Source organism: Symphalangus syndactylus, chromosome 18 (genome assembly GCF_028878055.3).
Source record: "Symphalangus syndactylus isolate Jambi chromosome 18, NHGRI_mSymSyn1-v2.1_pri, whole genome shotgun sequence".
NCBI classification, from domain to species: domain Eukaryota; kingdom Metazoa; phylum Chordata; class Mammalia; order Primates; family Hylobatidae; genus Symphalangus; species Symphalangus syndactylus.
In genome coordinates, this window is record NC_072440.2 from 58,105,283 (window position 1) to 58,125,595 (window position 20,313).

At 49.9% G+C, this 20,313-nt stretch overlaps 2 protein-coding genes across 14 annotated transcripts in view; one reads left to right on the top strand and one right to left on the bottom strand.

Annotated features, from left to right (window-relative positions):
- Positions 1-1,321: 1,321 nt before the first annotated feature.
- C18H22orf31 (chromosome 18 C22orf31 homolog) lies at positions 1,322-4,605 on the top strand. Of its 3 annotated transcripts, none has more exons than XM_055254408.2 (3): positions 1,322-1,380; positions 2,444-2,872; positions 4,095-4,605. In XM_055254408.2, the coding sequence occupies exons 2-3, from the start codon at positions 2,558-2,560 to the stop codon at positions 4,533-4,535; spliced, it is 756 nt and encodes a 251-aa protein (XP_055110383.1). In that variant the 5' UTR covers positions 1,322-1,380; positions 2,444-2,557; the 3' UTR covers positions 4,536-4,605. The 3 variants fall into 3 exon arrangements, with proteins under 3 accessions (XP_055110383.1, XP_055110382.1, XP_055110384.1); XM_055254407.2 differs by lacking the exon at positions 1,322-1,380 and adding an exon at positions 1,386-1,500; XM_055254409.2 differs by lacking the exon at positions 1,322-1,380 and adding an exon at positions 1,556-1,946.
- A 1,185-nt stretch (positions 4,606-5,790) lies between these two features.
- ZNRF3 (zinc and ring finger 3) overlaps positions 5,791-20,313 on the bottom strand; it is a 263,602-nt gene continuing 249,079 nt past the window's right edge. For all 11 annotated transcript variants that reach the window (XM_063623375.1, XM_063623374.1, XM_063623372.1 and 8 more), the window contains 5 exons: positions 19,082-19,192; positions 17,102-17,269; positions 15,176-15,278; positions 12,699-14,450; positions 5,791-9,750 (listed from right to left, as the gene is read on the bottom strand). In XM_063623375.1, coding sequence (XP_063479445.1) covers positions 9,707-9,750; positions 12,699-14,450; positions 15,176-15,278; positions 17,102-17,269; positions 19,082-19,192 — 2,178 coding nt within the window. In that variant the 3' untranslated portion in view covers positions 5,791-9,706. The remainder of the gene's footprint in view (positions 9,751-12,698; positions 14,451-15,175; positions 15,279-17,101; positions 17,270-19,081; positions 19,193-20,313) is intronic.

The window sequence follows — 20,313 nt, forward strand, 5'->3', positions numbered from 1 at the left end:
TGGGTGGCTGACACACAAGAATTGCTTGAACCCCAGAAAGCGGAGGTTGCAGTGAGCCGAGACTGCGCCACTGCACTCCAGCCTGGGGGACAGAGTGAGTAAAAGACCTAGCAGAGTCATTGAGTAAAAGACCTAGCAAAGTAAATCTAACAGATGAGTGTGTGGAAAGATGAGGTGCAGGAAAGCCAAACTCAAGACGGGGAAAGAGAAAAGAGAAACGGATGACCTACTCCTATTATGCCTTTTCTTGCTTGACATTTCCCTCCTGTCCCTGCTTTGCAGAATAAAGACAGATGGTAATTTCCAGGTAGCCCAGGAGCCCGGTGCCATTTTTCCAAGATTGACCAGCTTTGAAAAGATGCTTGCCTGCCCAGTCTCCAGACATTCGCAAACTCTTCCCAAAGACAAACCCTTTCCAAAGCCCTGCTCTAAAACCAACCCAGCTCTTAGGAGGTGAGGGCAGGGCTCACCACTGAAAGGGAGCAATTGTCCTCCCAAGTGTCTGTGGGTCCAGCTGCCATAGGCCTGGAGGTGGTTCCACCACAGCCTGTGGTGCGGTCCGCCTGCAGGCTTTGATTCACTCCAGGGACAACAGTTAAAAACTCAAGCAGGCAACACATGCGATTCCAGGATCCCCTGCCAGATTCATACTCTGTTTTTCCATCATTTCACTAGCCTCCCCCTCAGGAGGGAGGCTCCCGAGGCATTTTACAAATAAAAGAATCAAACCCACCAACAGGACGAGCACCCGATAAGGAGTGAGGCATTGCCCAAGAGTTCCCAGGAAGAGGCGGCTTTGTTCTCCTTTCAAGCCCTTGACACTGCTAACAGCTCTAATTACTGCATTTGCCATGGGATGTAAAATAAAACCACATTCCAGAAACCATGTAGTCTTCCCGGGAGAGACACACAGGGAAAGGTGCCCAGGGCTGCAGGAACGTGCTCTTTCATTCCTGGTCCCTAACCTTGGCAGCTATTCTGAGAACTTAACAGTGCCTCCCTTATGTACAGGAAGGAGGGCACTTTTGCACATGTGGGGATGCATCTCACTACCCGTATCCCCAAATCTGGTCTGCATATTTGACTACATTTCCTGCAAAACATACTTCTTAAGAACATGAAGATCTTCAAAATTCATCCAAGCCATTTTGGGGGAAATGAGGACTTCAGAAGTTTCTGAGGCTAGAAGCAAAACCATGTAGAACTTCTTCCTACATAATTTAACTATAAAATCTGATGATGTAACACCCACCCACATCCACATCACAAACCAAAGTGACATCACAAATACTAGAGATAATGGCTCAAAGCTGCCTGCACTGAGCCCAAATCTAAACAAACAGCAGTTTGCCCATATGTGACTAAGGCAGAGAAAGACAGGTGACTAGAAATATTAAAACAAAAAAAAAGAGAGAGAGAGAGGGAGAAAGGAAAGAGAAAATACATATTTCTTCCCCCTACTAAGCTAGCGAAAATAAAATTTAAGGCAACGGAAGTATGGTAAGGTGATTTTATTTCTATAGATAACATTTCTTACAAAGCCAGGTCTCTTTAAATATGTGATTCTAATCTATCCAAATTGTTCTGTTGCTCTTAGTTGTCCCAGGAAATGGAGGCCGGCAGCATTAATGTTTTCGTGTTGCTTTTATGGTCCCCAGAGTATATTGATTTCCCTGTGAATGAGCTCTTCTTGGCGCATGGCAGTTGGTTAGAAAGTGTGTTCAGCCAGGCGTGGTGGCTCACCCTTTTAATCCCAGCACTTTGGGAGGCCGAGGCGGGCAGATCATCTGAGGCTGGGAGTTCGAGACCAGCCTGACCAACATGGAGAAACCCCATCTCTACTAAAAATACAAAATCAGCTGGGCGCAGTGGTGCATGCCTGTAATCCCAACTACTTGGAAGGCTGAGGCAGGAGAATCCCTTGAACCCGGGAGGCGGAGGTTGCGGTGAGCTGAGATCACACCATTGCACTCCAGCCTGGGCAATAAGAGCTAAACTCCGTCCCTCCACACACAAAAAAAGAAAGTGTAAAGCGTATTCAGGGTTTGGCAGAACTTACCGGCTGTCATGTCTGTGTTGCAGCATGGATGAGTGTCTACAGCTCACGTGGAAGTCTTGAGTGACCCTGCCTTCCGTATCTTTCCAGCAGGCAGGAATTGTCTTCAATTTCTTGTGAACCCTCCCTGACCCCCGACTTCCTGCCCCAGCATGCTATGTTCTTTGAGAGCCTGAATATTACTGTAACCTTGTGGAGTGACTATCTCCTCCCTACTTGGTATAAAAGGCTTTGGTGAGCAGGAGAGGACATATAGTAAATTTCTAAGAACTGGGTGGAAGGAATGGCCTATAAAAAGATGTTAATATTTTGCCTTCAAAGTAGACCTTTTATTCTCTGCTGAAGAACGGTCCTTTTAAAATTCATTTCTCCCTCTTATAATTCTAGCACCCAGTCAATGTGAGACGAGACCCCAGCATCCTTATCTATGGACTCCGACGGTCCATCTTACTAAATACCAGGCTTCAGGACTGCTATGTGGACTCACCGGCTCTCACCAACATGTGGATGGCCAGAACATGTGCAAAGCAGAACATTAACGCCCCAGCACCAGCTACCACTTCCTCTTGGGAAATTGTAAGGAACCCATTAATTGCCAGTTCCTTCTCACCGGTTAAGCTTGTACTCAGGCGGCAACTGAAGAATAAATGCTGCCCAGCACCACGCAAGTTTGAAGAAGGAAAACTCTCAAAGAGATTAAAGCACAAGGACGATTCAGTGATGAAAGCCACCCAGCAGGCCGGGAAAAGAAACTCCATCAGTTCCAAGAGCAAGCGGCCAGCAGGGCACAGGAGGCCTGCAGGAGGCATCAGAGAGGTAGACGAGGACCAGTGGTGGGGAAAATGTGACAGGCGAGGGGAGGGAAAAGGTAAAGCCAGAGAACACTTAACGGTTGAGATTACATGGTGTTTGGCTACCGCCTGCAATCTCAGCACTTTGGGAGGCCAAGCAGGGAGGATCGCTTGAGCTCAGAGAGTTCAAGACCAGCCTGGGCAACATAGGGAGACCTCATCTCTACTAAAAAGAAAAAATAGCCAGGCATGATGCACACGCCTGTGATCCCAGCTACTTGGGAGGCTAAGGAGAGAGGATTACTTGAACCCAGGAGGTTGAGGCTGCAGTGAGCCATGATTGCACTACTGCATTCCTGATTGGGCAACAGAGCAAGACCCTGTCTCAAAAAAAAGAAAAAGAGAAAAAGATCTATACCAAGTGAAGGAAATCCTAAAGTTGAAGACAGAATGTGGGGAGGAGGTGTAGCATGGTAGAGTGGAAGTATGCCCCAGATTTTGGGGTCATGCTATTTATCATTTATACTATGCTTAGTTCTAGAGAAGGATGAGCTGGCTTTCATAAGCACAGACTTGACATGAAGGAAAAATAAGGGTGAGAAGGAAGGCTAGGATATGGGTAGTGCATGCTTGTGCACACACACACACCAGTGGTCAGCTATAGATCTGGATTGTGGGCGTCCACATGGAGAACTTGGCCTATGAAGGCCTGATTGGAATCCAGGTCTGTTACCCCATGGTGGCCAGCAGAGCTCCATGTACCCTGGAGCTAGGCCATCAGGGTTCAAATCCTAACTCTGACTATAATTGAGGACGACCTCGGGCTTAATTTCTTTGTGCCTTGATATTATCATATTAAATGAGGGATAACGGCCCTTCCCTCATAGGGCTTCATGAATGTCAAATAATACATGCAAAAGGCTTTTGAACAGAGCCTGGCAGAGGGTAAATAATTAGGATCTTGCGTGGCATTCAATAGATGACAGTTGTTATTAACCTTCTAGCTGTGTGGCCTTGGGCAAACCAATTCCAATTTCTTTGCCTTTAAAGCTGTCTCCTGCTGACCTCACAGGGTTATGGGGAACACACGCAGTCGTATGTACATAAAGGAATTCAGTAAACTAGAACATGCTAGACAAATGTTGGTTGTTGCTGTAACCAAGACTCTGGGACACAAATCCCAGATGATTATTCTGAGCTCCCCTCTCAAGTTTTAGCTTTGACTTCTCTGCTTTCTTCCTGGCTAGGGTAAAGAAAGTTCAAAGGAGAAAAAACTAACAGTCCGCCAAGATCTTGAGGACAGATATGCTGAACATGTGGCTGCCACCCAAGCGCTACCCCAGGACAGTGGGATAGCAGCCTGGAAGGGCCGAGTGTTGCTTCCTGAAACCCAAAAGAGACAGCAGTTGTCGGAGGACATGCTAACCATCCACGGTCTCCCCATAGAGGGTTACCAGGCTCTGTACCACGCTGTGGTGGAGCCAATGCTGTGGAATCCTTCAGGGACCCCCAAGAGGTACAGCCTGGAGCTGGGCAAGGCCATTAAACGAAAGCTCTGGGAGGCTCTGTGCAGTCAAGGTGCCATCTCTGAAGGTGCTCAGAGGGACCAGTTCCCTGGCAGGAAGCAGCCGGGTGTCCATGAGGAGGCTGTACTCAAGAAATGGCCCAAGTTAAAGAGCAAAAAATAGGACCAGGAACTCGTGGGATTAGAGTATTCTCTGCTAGAGATCTGAAAAATAAACACAACTTTGCACCTTCCGTGTCATCTCAGAGTGCTTTACAAATTAGCGACACCCTCTCAGGGGAAACAAAGAGGTATCAGATTCGCTCAAGACCAAGGGTCCCTCTCCACTCATGATTAGCTGATTTTGAAGGGTAGATGCTTGGAGTATTTTTCCTCCAAGGCCTTGGGGGTCTCTTAGTCTTCCAGGTAGGAAAGGGCCTGACAGATAAAGCAGATGTTTTATATTCAGTCTATGGTTCCCTATCGCCTTCCTTCTTTCCCTTCCTTTTCTTTATTTTGAGACAGCTCTGTCGCCCAGGCTGGAGTGCAGTGGCATGATCACAGCTCACTGCAGTCTTGACTTCCTGGGCTCAAGCAATCCTCCTGCCTCAGCCTCCTGAGTAGCTAAGACTACATATGGACCCCAACATGTATAGCTTTTTTTTTTCTCGGTAGAGAAATGGGGTCTCACTATGTTGCTGAGTCTGGTCTCCAAGTCCTGCCTCAAGAGATCCTCCTGACTCAACCTCCTGAATAGCTGGGATTATAGGTATGAGCTCCCACGCCTGGCCACATGGTTCCTTATTTTTAAAAAGTGGATGGCCGGGCGCGGTGGCTCATGCCTGTAATCCCAGCACTTTGGGAGGCCAAGGCGGGCGGATCACGAGGTCAGGAGATCGAGACCATCCTGGCTAACACAGTGAAACCCCGTCTCTACTAAAAATACAAAAAAAAAAAAAAAAAAATTAGCCGGGCGTGGTGGGGGCACCTGTAGTCCCAGCTACTTGGGAGGCTGAGGCACGAGAATGGCTTGAACCCGGGAGGCGGAGTTTGCAGTGAGCCGAGATTGCACCGCTGCACTCCAGCCTGGGAGACAGAGTGAGACTCTGTCTCAAAAAAATAAATAAATAAATAAACAAATAAATAAATAAAAAATAAAAAGTGGACCCCTAGGCTCGATCACTATCACTTTCCCTAGCTCCTTCTACATAGGGCTGAGCAGAAAGCCTACCATTCTCACAAGGATATAAACCCACACCCTTATAACAGATGCTCTCCTGTGACACTGCCTAAACCCCCAATAACCTGGACTCTATATTAACAGGAGAGAAAGTTATAGGAATGCTTCCACGGACAAGTAGAAGTTAAAAGTACTGCCCCGTGCAAACCTCCCCTTGTTGAATCTGTAGACTTTTACTGAACAGACCAATGACAATATATAACATATACTTGATAAAATTGTATTTTTTTTTACAGTCATTTGTACAATTTGTTACAAAACCATAGAAGACTACAACTTGTTTTAAATCATTTTTGGTCTGCAAATATGTAAAATCTGTGTGCAATTATCATGTATTTACAGGGTCTTGTGTTAGTCATTTTCAATGATTATTCCAACAATGTCACACTCTCAACATAAGACATGGCTTAAGATAAATATATTAGTAAATAAATATTCTGAGAACATATTTCCATAAATGAAATGTGCTGCTATACATATACAGAATATACATAAGTTGTTTTCTAGCTTTTAAAACATTTTTTAAAAATGGTAATGTTGGAAAAAGAGCCCTTAGACCATTTTATTACAAAATCTTTACAGCAAAGTCTTTACAAAATCTCTTTTAAGTGCTATGGGAGAAATTAAAAAAATTTTAAAATAGTGCCTCGTTAGACCAACACAATAGAAAGAGTTTACATAAGGAGTAGAAAAAGGCAGTTCTGTTTAAAGAAGAATATTCTCAATTAGTATTTTTTAGACCTCATTTTAAAAGCATTAGTCCTGCACGAACTTCGAGTAGAGACTAGCAGCACATAAGTATGTGAGCAGTGGGACAGATGGGGCTTTATTTTATAAAAGGGCTTGGGTTAGGAGGAGACGGGGAAGGAGCTGAGAGTCAAAGCCAGCTTAGTGGGGCTGCATCCATAAAGAGGTACCTTGTTGGTAAACACCCAAACTTCCATTTTTAGCTGGTTCTAGAACTCTTCACTGTACATGGCTGTCCTACACCCAGGGCTGGGTCACTTGACCCTGCCCAACTGCCACACCCCAACTTAGAGGGATTGGGGGCAGGGGTTCTCAGTGGAAAGTGAGATACTCCCAGTTTCCATGGCTATAAAACCACTACACACCACTCAGAGTCCACCGAAAAGGGTGTCTGTCATTGGTGGAGTCTTACAGCTTCAAAGAGGACATTTCTTTTGATTTACATGTGACAAAATAAGACCATTGGTTATTTTATTCCGGTGATCTCCCTGTCTGAGAAGCCAACACAAATTTAAAAGACAATGGTTGGTATTGCTGGGTGGGCGCGGTGGCTCATGCCTGTAATCCCAGCACTTTGGGAGGCTGAGGTGGGTGGATCACCTGAGGTCGGGAATTCAAGACCAGCCTGACCAACATGGAGAAACCCCGTCTCTACCAAAAATACAAAATTAGCCGGGTGTGGTGGCACATGCCTGTAGCCCCAGCTACTTAGGAGGCTGAGGCAGAAGAATCACTTGGACCCGGGAGGTGGAGGTTGCAGTGAGCTGAGATCGCGCCATTGCACTCCAGCCTGGGCAACAAGAGCGAAACTCCATCTCAAAAAAAAAAAAAAAAAAAAAAAAGACAATGGTTGGTATTTGGTATTTTGGTATTTAAGGTTTTAAAATTGCATTTTTGTTTCTACCACCTGTAAGCTACAAAAATTAAATGGGTTTCCTTTGCCATCTGCGGCTATCACCTGTTCAAGTGAAAACTAGACACACTTATTTTAATAAGCCCAGTGGAAGCCACATTCTCTACTCATTTATTGCTTAAGGCTATTGAGGGGTGGTTTTCCAGCCAGGGCTAAAGAAAGCCACTTTCGGAGTTCGGTTTCAGACGAGGAAGAAAATATGCACTCAAAGGCATTAAAAACAAAACAAAACAAAAAACCCCCCACAAACAACAACAAAAAAATCTCAATGAGAAGCTGCTTTTTGCAGTTCATATTAAAAGCCAGACCCCGCTTCCCTAAAACCATGCAATGCAAGCTGCTGTCTTTAGCAGCTGCTACTCCTGGCCCGAGAAATGAAGGCGTCTCAGATCACGTGTCACCAGCTTAGGCGCTTCTCACACCCTCGATAACAGGTGTGCGGGGCGCAGTCCGAGGAGCAGCCCCCAAGGGACTGCACCCGAGGATGGAGGACGGATCTCACCAGTGAAGCCTCAATGGCAAATGTTTTGATCATTTGATGCTGGAATTTGTCAAATCCTAGCTAGAGATAAGTAAATTTCCTCATCATATGCTGAGGTCAAGAAAAACATTCTAAGAGTGAGATTCTGGTTCAAGACTGGAGAACCCAGGTGGAGACTTGTTCAAGACTGGAGAATCACCTGGCAACCCAGGTGGTCCTTGTTCTCCTACCCACAGGGGGCCAGGTCTCAAGTTTCCTATTCTCAAGTGAGCTTTCAGACCCAATGGGCCAGTTCTTTCAGATGGCAACAAATATCTGATGAATGAATGAATAAATACAAGTGACCAGAAGAGTTAGTGAACATAAGGACTAATATTAGTTTCCTCTAAAAAAATTTTTTTAAAGAACAAGGAATACATTGGACAAAAAAGGATGACAATCCCTGATCTGAAATAGCTTTAAACAGATTCTCTCTCCCTTTTAAAAATGAAACACCTTAAAACCACAACGGTTTGGGTTTTTAAACTCTCCCCTTCCCCTTAATAAAAAAGGCTGGAAAAATATACAAAAACCTACCCTTTGGGTGTAAACTATCTGATAGTCTCTCTCTCTGTCTCATGGAGAATCAATACATAATAGTGCATTAGGTAGACAGGACAGCAGACATCTGCAGACGAGATGAGCAATTTCAGCCATGAGGCAGAGGACTGAATAACCCTGAAGCGGTGCTTCCGTGGGGAAATGGGACAGGAAAGGTATCATTCAAATGGAGCTCAGTGCAGACCTCGTAGGTCCAGGCACATGCCCCCAGAAAGGCAGCCCAAGGAAGCAGCAGCCAAGGGGTGTGGCTGCCCCCACACAGATGCAGATGCATGCGCACTGCACATCGGTGTGCTGCTGGGTCAGTGGAGAGCACTCTCCCCCAGCCCCATCGGACACCAAGGCCACAAAAGTACATTCCTTCTGGGTGTCTGTCCCCACACACCCCGTCGAGCCATTTCTGCAGCCAGTGGCAGGGGGCCCAAAATATTTTTGCAAAGGACTCCAAAGTCAGGACAACCAAAGCGGACAGCCTCCTCTTCCCTGCCCCGAGGGTCAGAGTTCAGGTCGAGGGCCCCAAGAACATGCCCTTACTATGACCTGGACCTCAGCCAAGATCAGGGCTGTGAACTCTGTCATTTCACTTGGGACCATGACCTGAGGGGACAGATTGAAGGACACTGGGCAGAATCGTCCCCATCACCCTGGAGCTTTCATAGCAGCGGCTTGACCTGGCTCCACAGGGCTGCGGATCATGTACACCCTGTTCCTAGCTGCTGCCATCACCTGCCTAAAGGCGTGGGCTGGAGAGGCATGGCGTCTGAGACCTGAAATCGTGTACATTGGGATTTGCCACGAAAAAGAAAGAGGCAGCTTTGCACTGCTCCTCAGAGCCTGTACCCCTATCAACTAGCTTTACTTCAAGTTTCTGGTTCATTTTCTAAGGCAGGTGAAGCCCTGAGCTTTTCAAAGGCCTGAGCTCCCTTCAGGGAGACAACAGTATCTACACATGATGTGGTTCATTTAATGCAGCAGTGATTTTTTTTTCTTTTTCAGCAAAAGTTGGCGGTTAGGGTTCTTTAAAATATATATTTAAATAACTTTTTACATTTACATACATTATCTTAAAAAAAAAACAAAGCAGAGAACTCAATCCCACACCTCGGAACCCCAAGCACACACACTTTACAAAACAGAACATGTTATCAAAAGAGGCAAAGGACTCGGAGAATTTTGTCTGTTGACTTGTTAATGGAGTAGGGGGTGGTTTTGCCACAGGGGGCTCACATTTTGGGTTGACAAGGAGGGCTCTCTTTATTACCACTTTTGCGTGTTTGTCAAAGCTAAAAAAATCTTTTGTTTTTGTTTTTTGAAGGAAGTCAGTTTGGAGTCTCCACACAGTTCCCAGTTTCCAGGTAAGAGTTCCTCCTGAGCTCAGGCCCCTGTGCTGCTGCTGTCTGCTGAGTGGGATCTCGGTCCTGGGAAAGACAGAGAACAATCATCAGGGAACATGGGACCAGGCAAGGGACTCAGGTGGCCCTGTCCCCAGCGTGTGGCAGGCCTGTGTTTGCTAAAGGGCTGAAGCAGGTTCCTGTTCCCAGAGGGGGTCCATTTGTGCTGAGAGCACAGGTGCCTCCTGGAAAGCCAGCCTCTCATTTGGATGTACAGAGCTTTCTAGAAGCCCTCAGGTAGCATGAATACCCAATATATTAGAGATGTTAACTGGATGCCCAGTGTGCGTCAGGCCCTGGGAAAAGCAGTAGAGAGGACTCCCTCACAGAGCTTACGAACCTTGAGACAAAGTAATTTAGCAATAGGATGACAGAAGTGAACAGAAGGTGTGCAAGTGATCTCAGAGGGGGCTGGAGTGTTGCTTAACCTAAGATCTGGAGGAGAAAAGTAGCGGAGAGGTCTGGGGGCTGGAATGAGCTTGGCACATGGGGAGAACGGGACAGGGGCCACAGGGGGTGAAAGCAGCAAGCAAGGAGTGAACCAAGAGCTCATCAGATGGGTTAGCAGGAGCTGGATCACACAGAACTGAGTGAGATGCTAATATTTATTATTTCTGAGACAGGGTCTTGCTGTGTTGCCTAGGCTGAAGTGCAGTGGTGAGATCATGACTACAGCCTCAATCTCTTGGGCTCAAGTGAGTAGCCAATCTTTTGGGCTCAGCCTTCTGAGTATCTGGGACTAATGGCATGTGTCACCGTGCCCAGCTAATTAAAAAAAAATTTTTTTTTTAATTTTTTTTAAGAGATAGGTTCATTCTATGTTCCCCAGGCTGGTCTCCAACTCCTGGCCTCAAGTGATCCTCCTGCCTTGGCCTTCCAAAGCACTCAGCTAGGAGTTAATTATTATTTTTTTTTTTGAGACGGAGTCTCGCTCTGTCGCCAGGCTGGAGTACAATGGGGCGATCTCAGCTCACTGCAACATCCGTGTCCCGGGTTCAAGCAATTCTCCTGCCTCAGCCTCCCGAGTAGGGGAGGCGTGCGCCACCATGCCCAGCTAATTTTCGTATTTTTATTAGAGACGGGGTTTCGCCATGTTGGCCAGGATGGTCTCGATCTCTTTACCTGGTGATCTGCCTGCCTCGGCCTCCCAAAGTCCCGGGATGACAGGCATGAGTCACCACGCCCGGCCAACATTTTTAAGATTTTAAAGGTAACGGCAAGTCATTGAAGGGTTTTCTAGCACAAACACATCAACTTATGTTTCAAAAAAGGCCACTCTGGTTCCAAGTGGAATAGAAGGCAAGACCAGTGACAGCAGATCAGTCAGAGGTTATTGCCTCTGTCCCACAGAGAGGAAAATGAGACTGGATTGAGGGGATAGCAGTGGGGGTGCAGAGAAGTAGATACATTTGGGATGTACTTCACAGGTAGATCTTGTTGCAGTGCTACTCAGAGGTGCTAGACTCCACAGTTTATTACTGAGGCAGCATGTTTGGAAATCTTGTAGCAGTCTGATGTCTGTTGAATCTAATAATAGAATATCTGGACTTGTATCTTACATGTCTTTTGCTAAGTTTCATTTTCTGGGAATTCATTTTCATGGACTGAGGCAAAAACAAGCAACTGGGGTCCTTCAGACAGGTTGAGAAGCCCAGGAGGCTGGAGTGCAAGGGGCAGGGTGGGCACAGGGATGGGGCCTAGGTTTTTTTTTTGAGATGGAGTCTCGCTCTGTCACCCAGGCTGGAGTGCAGTGGTGCGATCACGGCTCACTGCAACCTCCACCTCCCAGGTTCAGGCGATTCTCCTGCCTCAGCCTCCCGAGTAGCTGGGATTACAGGTGCCCGCTACGCCCAGCTAATTTTTTTGTATTTTAGTAGAGATAGGGTTTCACTATATTGGCCAGGCTGATCTCGAACTCCTGAACTCAAGTGATTCACCCGCCTTGGCCTCCCAAAGTGCAGGGATTACAGGCACCAGCCACTGGGTCTGGCCTTTTTTTTTTTTTTTTAAGACAGTCTTGCTTTGTCACCCAGGCTGGAGTGCAGTAGCTTGACCTTGGCTCACTGCAACCTCTGCCAACCAGGTTCAAGCGATTCTCCTGCCTCAGCATCCTGAGTAGCTGGGACTACAGGCGCCCACCACCACCCCTGGCTAATTTTTGTACTGAGTAACGAGAATGTTTATGAAGTGGCTCCTACATAATATCCCAGCCATGCGGAGTCATGAACAGACTCCATGGTTTTGCCATGTTGGCCAGGCTGGTCTCCAACTCCTGGCCTCAAGTGATCCACGGCCTCGGTCTCCCAAAGTGGTTGGGTGACCCAAGATTACAGGCATGAGCCACTACCCCCAGCTGGTGCTAGGTTTTTGGTGTGAGCATGTGGATGGGGAGCAGGGCAGAGGGGGAAATGAGAGCACTGCTGTGGACATGACAGGCTGCAGGCATCTTGGGGGAGAGATCCCGAGATCTTGGAAGCAGAGGGCTCAATAGGTCTGAACTCCAAGGGAGGGCCAGGCGGAGGAGTAACCCTTGGAAGTCTTCAGCTTCAGATGGTGTTTAAAGCCAAGGGCACAAAAGAAGTGATTCAGAGGCCGGGCGCGGTGGCTCACGCCTGTAATCCCAGCACTTTGGGAGGCCGAGGCGGGCGGATCACGAGGTCAGGAGATCGAGACCATCCTGGCAATCACGGTGAAACCCCGTCTCTACTAAAAATACAAAAAATTAGCCGGGCGTGGTGGCGGGCGCCTGTAGTCCCAACTACTGGGGAGGCTGAGGCAGGAGAATGGCGTGAACCTGGGAGGCGGAGCTTGCAGTGAGCCGAGATGGCGCCACTGCACTCCAGCCTGGGGGACAGAAAAAGACTCCGTCTCAAAAAAAAAAAAAGAAGTCATTCAGAAAATGCCTAAGACAGAAGACGACAAGACGACCCTGATGGAAACTCCTGCTCTGACCTACTGCCATTTCCTGCTCTCACCTGCAGCCTCAGTGGCTGTGGCGCTGGACTCCTGAGTGTCCTGGAGGGCACTAGGGAAGCTGGCCCTGGCAGCACCTGCCTCCTCTGGAGGGCAGCCAGGCCGCAGCAGGGCCCTAGCCTGGCAGCACAGAGCCCGCTCCTCTTCCCGGGTTGCTCCCAGGCCCCTGTGGGGCCGTGGGGTGTCCGGGCCCCGCGTCCCACCCCAGGAGCCGAGGCTGTGGGTCCCTTGGCAGTCCGAGGGCAGGCCCAGGTCACAGTCCACATCCTCCGGAATGATGGGGATGCGCTGGCTCAGGTCCCGGGCCCCGGGGTAGCAGCCGGGCGGGGGCTCCTCGGTGAGCGTGTACTGCACACTCACCGAGTAGTCCTCAGTGTAGCAGCCGCCGCCCCCTCCGCCCCCACGGGCCACCTGCTTCTCTTCATAGAAGCAGCAGGGCAGGCCCTCGTATTTCACCCCATCTGTCCTGGGCAAATGGTCGGGGTGAAGGCCGTACAGGCCCTGGGAGCTTCCTGACTGGGGCTCCCCACCCGCCGGGCCAGAGCCCTCGTAGAGGTGGGGCCCCAGGAACAAGGTGCTGCTGCCAGCTGCTCCAGCGCTAGGCCCGGGTGGGGAGGGCTGGGGCTCGCAGCAGCAGGCACACGACGGCAACTCGTGGCCCCCCTTCCAGGTCCTCCTGAGGTCAGGGGCGGCCCCAGGAGAAGCCTCGAGCCCAACTTCTGAGGTAGAGCTATTGGGCCCCCTGTGCTCCAGGGAGGAGTTGCTGCTGTAGTTCATCTCCAGGCTGCAGGTGGACACCTGATCCCCCGAGGGAGAGGCAGGGCCTGGCCAAGGCTCGCCCTGCCCAGCACCATGACTGTGCACCGCCGGGAGCTCCTCGAGGGGCGGGGAGCCCTCGAAGCACAGGGCAGGCCCCCGGCCCGAGCTGCCCGAGCCCCCCGCCTCACTGGCACGACAGGGGCTCCGGCTGCGGTAGATGAAGGGGTCATAGTCGCTGCTGAGGGAGCTGCGGAAGGTGGAGCAGCTCCCGTACACGCCCTGGTTGCTGACCTCAGTGCAGTCTACCACAGAGTCACTGGAGGAACAGTGGCACTGGCCGGAGCTGCTGCTGCTGCTGCTGTCGCTGCCCGGGCAGTCGGCCAGGTAGCCACTGCACACCGAGCGGTGGCCGTGATAGCAGCTGAAGCTGGACGTGCTGCCGCTCTCCAGGTGGGAGGGCGGGGCCACGTGCACCACGGTGGGGAAGAGCAGGCTGCCACTGCCGCTCGGAGGAAAGGCACGGGCCGGGCCCCGGGGCGCGAGGCTAGGTGGGGACTGCCCCTCCTGCTCCGGGTAGCTGAGGCCCTGGAAGTAGTAGTGCTGGTACATGGTCTCATACTGGGAGAAGCAAGCTGCCTTGGAGAAGCTGCGGCCGCTCAACTTGGGCCTGCGGAAGGGGTGAGCTGGGGAGTAGGCCCGGTGCTCCAGGCCGCAGCGGTGAGCGGCCAGGCTGTGGTCCAGGTGGAGGGGTGGGTAGCTGCGGATGTAGGCGGGGGTCTGCGGGGAATAGAGGCTCTGCTCCCCGTGCCGGTCCACGGTCAGCAAGGTGATGGGGTTGCCGTGGGAGTCCATGCTTGTCCTCGTAGGGTAGGCTGGGATGGCGTTGGTCCTGTGCACGCGGCCGGGGTAATGCACGGGCAGGGTCACCCTCTGCTGCCGACCACGTGAGAGGTTGCTGGTCTCCACACACACCGCGCTTGGGTTTCCCTTTTGTTCTGGAGACAAGTGGAGGAAACAGAGTAGGCAGGGCTGAGCATACTGGTGTCAGAGGCTAAAGGGATTTTTAAAACGGGCAAAGGCTGAAGCAGCAGGCTTGGTCACCTGCCAAGGTGACCATTCTCACAACCCTGCCCCCAAACTCAGCTGCAGCGGCAGAGGCTGACCTATCTGTGTGAAATGGCCCATCTCCTGTAAGGGCCCCACTCCCAACTCCCCACTGCTCTGCCTGACAGGGCACCACAGGAGTCTGCAGAAAAGAATCGGATTCAAAGATGCCAGTGTCCCTCCGTCCCTGTTTAATGACACAGTGATGCAGGAGCAACAGCCCAAGCTGGCCTCTGCACACTCATCGTCTCTCGTGGTCCTAGGAACACCCCCATGGTACGGGGCGTGGGCAAACACCATTACTGTCATTGCCACTAAACAGATTAGGGGCCTCAGGCCTGGAAGAGGCCAGATGTCTTGCCCGAGGTCAGGAAGCTGCTTAATGTGAAGCCCAAACTTGAACTCAGGGTGATTCTTAATGCCAAGCTCTCCTAAGGGTCGTGCAGACAACCTCCAAAACCCAGGGCTGCCAGGCCTCCAAGTCCAGAGGGCAGTGCCGCGGTGGCTCTGCGTGCTCCCTAGCCTGCGGTGTGTGTCACACTCTAGCTAGGCACTTGGTAGGGACAGCATCCTCTAACTTGACTCTTCAGCAATGGTTGAGGCAGGTGACAGTTACCTATGATGTTGTGCCGACAGTGGGGGCAGGTGTGGTGCTGCAGCAGCCAGGGGTCCACGCACTTCCTGTGAAACCGGTGAGTACAGGGGATGACCCGCAGCTCCTGGGCAGGGAGAGAGGGGACACAGGTCTGCCTTCAGCCTCGCAGGTGTGTCCACCTGCAGAGTCCAGCACAGACCAAGGAGCTCTGCACAGCATGCCAGTACCCTTCCCCACTCTCCTCCCCACCTCCAATTAGGGCTCAATTCCCTAGAAGCGGGGCCCACCCATGTGTTCTAGGGAGAAGGAAACTGCCAGCAGTCAGCTCCAACCACAGTCCTCAGTGTTAAGAGAGTGGGCATGCACAGAGGCAGGCGTCTTTCCTGTAGTTGGAGGAGGGCAAACACACTCATGCCTCCACCCAGGGAAGGCCGAGGCCTCGTGCTAGTGAGGATGGGAGGCCTAGGGGTATGGAGAGAGGGCCAGGTATACCCCAAGACATTCTGCATCTCTGAGGTGCTGGCTGTCCCTGGGTATCCCAAATAGGCATGAGTAGAAAGGAAGATACCTGGGACTCATGATTGACAGGTGGGGCAGCAAAGGGGCAAAGCTCTGCTATCCCCTCCTTTACTGGATCCTGAACCTCACCATGGGGTATGTGGTTTATAAGAAAAGCAGCCTATCTAGACAGATGGAGTTATTGGGACAGAACCACCTCCAGAGTTCCTAAGCCTAAGCATCTTCCAGATTTGCTCATTTTACTTTGTCTTTCAATTTTCTGACCTGTCTAGCACAGTAATATTCCAGCTCATACCTAACACTGTGCCTGACAGAATGACAAAGGGTCTATGCTGGATCTTCTCATGGAACCTTCATGATCACCTGGAATGCTGGTCAGTGTCAGGCCCATGTCACAAGAAAACAAAGTCACTTGCCCAAGATCACAAAGCTAGAATCCACCCAGGTCAGGATTAGAACCCAGAGTTTGTGTAAGAATCTACTATTCTATTCTGCAAAAATTCCATTTCCATCCAACAGTCTCCGCAGCAGTGGAACATTTTCAGCAAAGGCGCATCAAATGTCTGTAATTCTCAAGTGGTTTGCTCCCTGCCCCCTAAATATGTGTATGTATGCATCTGTCTAGAGAGAGGGAGAGTGAGCAAATGCGGCAAAATGTTCATCGTGGATGATTCTAGGCCCCTGACATATATCGTCTATGGTACTAGTCTTTTCTGAAGGTCTGAAATTTTCTTTCTAAGACAGACAAGGTCTCACTCTGTTGTCCAGACTGACATGCAGCGGTGTAGTAATAGCTTACTGCAGCCTCAAGTTCCCAGCCTCAAGTGATCCTTCCACCTCAGCCTCCCAAGTAGCTAGGACTACAGGCATGGTTCTAGGCCTAAAATTTTCAAAGAGCTACAAGAAAAAAAAGTGAGGGATGGCCGGGCACGGTGGCTCACACCTGTAATCCCAGCACTTTGGGAGGCCGAGGCGGACGGATCACAAGGTCAAGAGATCAAGACCATCCTGGCCAACATGGTGAAACCCTGTCTCTATTAAAAGTACAAAAATTAGCTGGGCGTAGTGGCGCACGCCTATAATCCCAGCTACTTGGGAGGCTGAGGCAGGAGAGTCGTTTGAACCCGGGAGGCAGAGGTTGCAGTAAGCCGGGATTGTGCCACTGCACTCCAGCCTGGCGACAGAGCAAGACTCCATCTCAAAAAAAAAAAAAAAAAAAAAAAAAAGTGAGGGATATAAAATCCCTTGTCTCTTTGTAAGTAAAAACACCCAGTTAAATATCAAGTCAAGTCTCAGAATTTTCAGAAGAGTGACTCTAAAAGTGGATGTGTGTGATGGAACACAGGGCCCTGTCCTTCTAGGTCTTGGGCACCTCTGCTGACCTGCCTATGTTTTCCCCACCCAGGATGGGCCTTCTTCTGCCATTACCTCTCCATCAATGTACTTCTCCAAACAGATGGCACAGTCAGACGTGGAGCTGCTGCTGAGTGTGTCCAGGGCCCCGCAGCTCCCCTCCCGGCGCCCCTTGCTCTTGGAGTTGAACTTTCTGGTTTCCATCTTCTCCAGAGCCTGCACAGCCAGCCTGTTCATGGAATTCTGCATGGCAGAATGTAGTCTGTGTGAGGGGCCGGTACGTATGAAAGTGGCAGTCACCCCAGGGACATGACACACGATTCACTGGGACAGGCAGACAATTCTCTATCACGACAGAACAGACTTCCGAGAAGTCGCTCAAAACTCAGACTGCCATAGCACATATTCTGCAAACGGGTGGGGTGTCCACGACATCAACCTAGGCTTTTCCTAAGTGGCAAGACTAGCAGGGGTCTCTCTGACTTGAAGGCAAGGGTCTCCTCCAATTACTTGGACCTGCTGCCTCCTAACTCTGCCAGACCCTGAGTTATCAACCTGTTCTACGCCAAGCATTCCTCCTCTTTCTGTTGAAGGAGGTGGTGACAGTAAATAGACAATGTGTAAGTGCTTAGCACCTGGCAAATAGGCTGTGCTCAAAAAACACAAGCCATCATCTTGTTGGGGGTGGTCGCTCAACCCTCATGAGACCTTTGGTCATTCTCTTCTCTGCAGATTGCCTTCCAGGATCCACCATCTCTCCCCTGAGACATGACCCTGCCATACATTTGGGGGTCCAGATCTCTGCTTATCCTCTCACCACCCTCCACCCCTGAGTTTCTCCTTCCTACAAGCACAAAGTGATGTGGTGGCTGCAGTGCTACAGCAGCTACTGTTAATCAAGCATTGCCCAGAGAGCCTGGTATACGGTGTAGGTGGTCTGGAGTGGGGCCTGAGACCCTGCATTTCTATCAGGCTTCCAGGTGCTGCTGTTGCTGCTGGACCACAGATTCTATCTGAGGACCAAGGCTCTAGGGCGCCACTTGATGCACTGGGACAGGCAAACACTTCTCAATCATGCCAGAATAGACTTCAGAGAAAGCACTCAAAACTCAGACTGCCACAGCACACATTCTAGACCTGTGGAGTGTTTATAATACTTATTACCATTGACTTAAACACTTCCTTTGGGACAGGTGTGGTGGCTCACGCCTATAATCCCAACATTTTGGGAGGTCAAGGCGGGCAGATCACATGAGGTCAGGAGTTTGAGACCAGCCTGGCCAACATGGTGAAACCCCGTCTCTACTAAAAATACAAAAATTAGCCGGGTGCCTGTGATTTCAGCTACTTGGGAGGCTGAGGCACGAGACTCAGTTGACCCCGGGAGGTGGAGGTTGCAGTGAGCCGAGATCACGCCATTACACTCCGGCCTGGGTGACAGATCTTGTCTCAAAGAAATAAAAAAATAAACACTTCCTTCGAAACACCTGCTGGAGACATTCCCAATGCTTAGCCTTTGTAGGACTAGCCCTTTTAGAACAGAGAAGGCACTGGGCTGTAAGTTTTGATCTTTTTGTTTTTTTTTGAGACAGGGTCTTACTCTGTTACCCAGGCTGGAATGCAGTGGTGCGATCATAGCTCATTGCAACCTCTGCCCTCCAGGCTCAAGTGATCCTCCCACCTCAGCCCCCGGAGTAGCTGGGACTACAGGTACACGCCACCATGCCAAGCTAATTTTTGTATTTTTGGTAGAGACGGGGTTTTGCCATGTTGACTAGGCTGGTCTTGAACTCGTGAGCTCAAGTGATCTGCCTGCCTCGGCCTCCCAAAGTGCTGGGATTACAAGCGTGAGCCATGGTGCCTGGCCTAATTTGCTCTTATTTTTTTTCCATCTTTGCTGTTTCTGGGCCACTGGGAACAGGCTGTGGAGCTCAGAGTCCACAGCTGTGAGGCTCCATGTTGCACCATCAAAAAATAAGGTGACGAGAGTCCTGGTTTTCCCCAGTGTCAGGGCAACAGGGGTTACTGCTCACGGGCTACACACAGAGGCACTACCTGACTGCGTCGCTGCTTCAGCTTGATTTTGACAAGGAGGATGAGGCAGACCAAGGAGACCACGACGAAGAAAGCCAGGAAAATCCCCATGTCAAAGTATTCAGTGGGTTGCTGGAACGGAACACAGACACAGTGAGTCACAGCCTCTCTCCAGCCTGGTAATCGGCACATGGGCTATCTTGGCTTGGTCAGGACAAAGATGGGGTGACCGGGATGAGTTTCCCCTCAATTTGCAGGAAACTCCTGGGGTTCTGCTCACATGCACATGGTGTGCTCCCTAGGCCCATGTAGTGCCTTCGGTGTGGCCCAGGGGGATGCCTGCGGCGATCTCAGCCAGGCCCCCCAAGAGCCGAGGGAACTCTGTTGGTAAAGCCTGGCTCCCCGTGGAATACTGTAAAGTTGGCTGTAACTGGTAAGAAAGGCCCTTCCAAATAAACACAAATAATCACATTTATAGGACAAAAGAGTGAGTGTCATGTTTTGAGGGAACAGTGATTACTAACCATATAATTAATGGTTTACAACAACTCAGAAAATTGTATGCTGCTTCCACAAATATCAGCTTCCACTACAATGAGTCATATTTACCAAAGCGCTTTTTTTTTTCCCTTTAAAAAGAAGCCAGCAAGTCAGTTCAGCAAACTCCCTCTAGTTTTAGTTCTTACCTTCTCCTCACTGCCTCCTAAAACCTCGCAGCCACCTTATCTGGGACCTCCATTTGGCCAATGGGAATAGAGCTTTGCAAAGTGGAAGCTGCATGGATCTGGCTATGTTGTGCATGGGAAAGAATCATCCTACACTGTGAATGTCCCAATATTTGTGAGGAGGAAATAACACCAATACAGGGCACCAGCCCAAGGTTCCTGGAATTCTTCAGCTTGAGGTTTGAGCAGAAGAGGCTGGTTAAGAGTTAGTGGCCAGTAGTATCTCTTCTACGTACTTAAGAGATGCAGATGCTATTCATTAGCCTTCGAACTCAATCCCAGTTGAAAGCTAACTTTTCCAGACTCAAATTAACTTGGGGAGTTTCAATAACGTAATCTACTCTACAGGAAGAAGGAAATACAAGCCTTTTTTTCTAGTGTCTAAGTCAGATGGAAGAAGGAAGACATGGGAAGCCGGGTGCTGGGTGCCCCATCCCTTCAATTTTCCTCAATTTGCCTTTTAGAGGCAGATGGGATGGAAAAAAAAGGATGAGAGATCGCCAAGAGGGAATGCCAGGTAGAACAGGC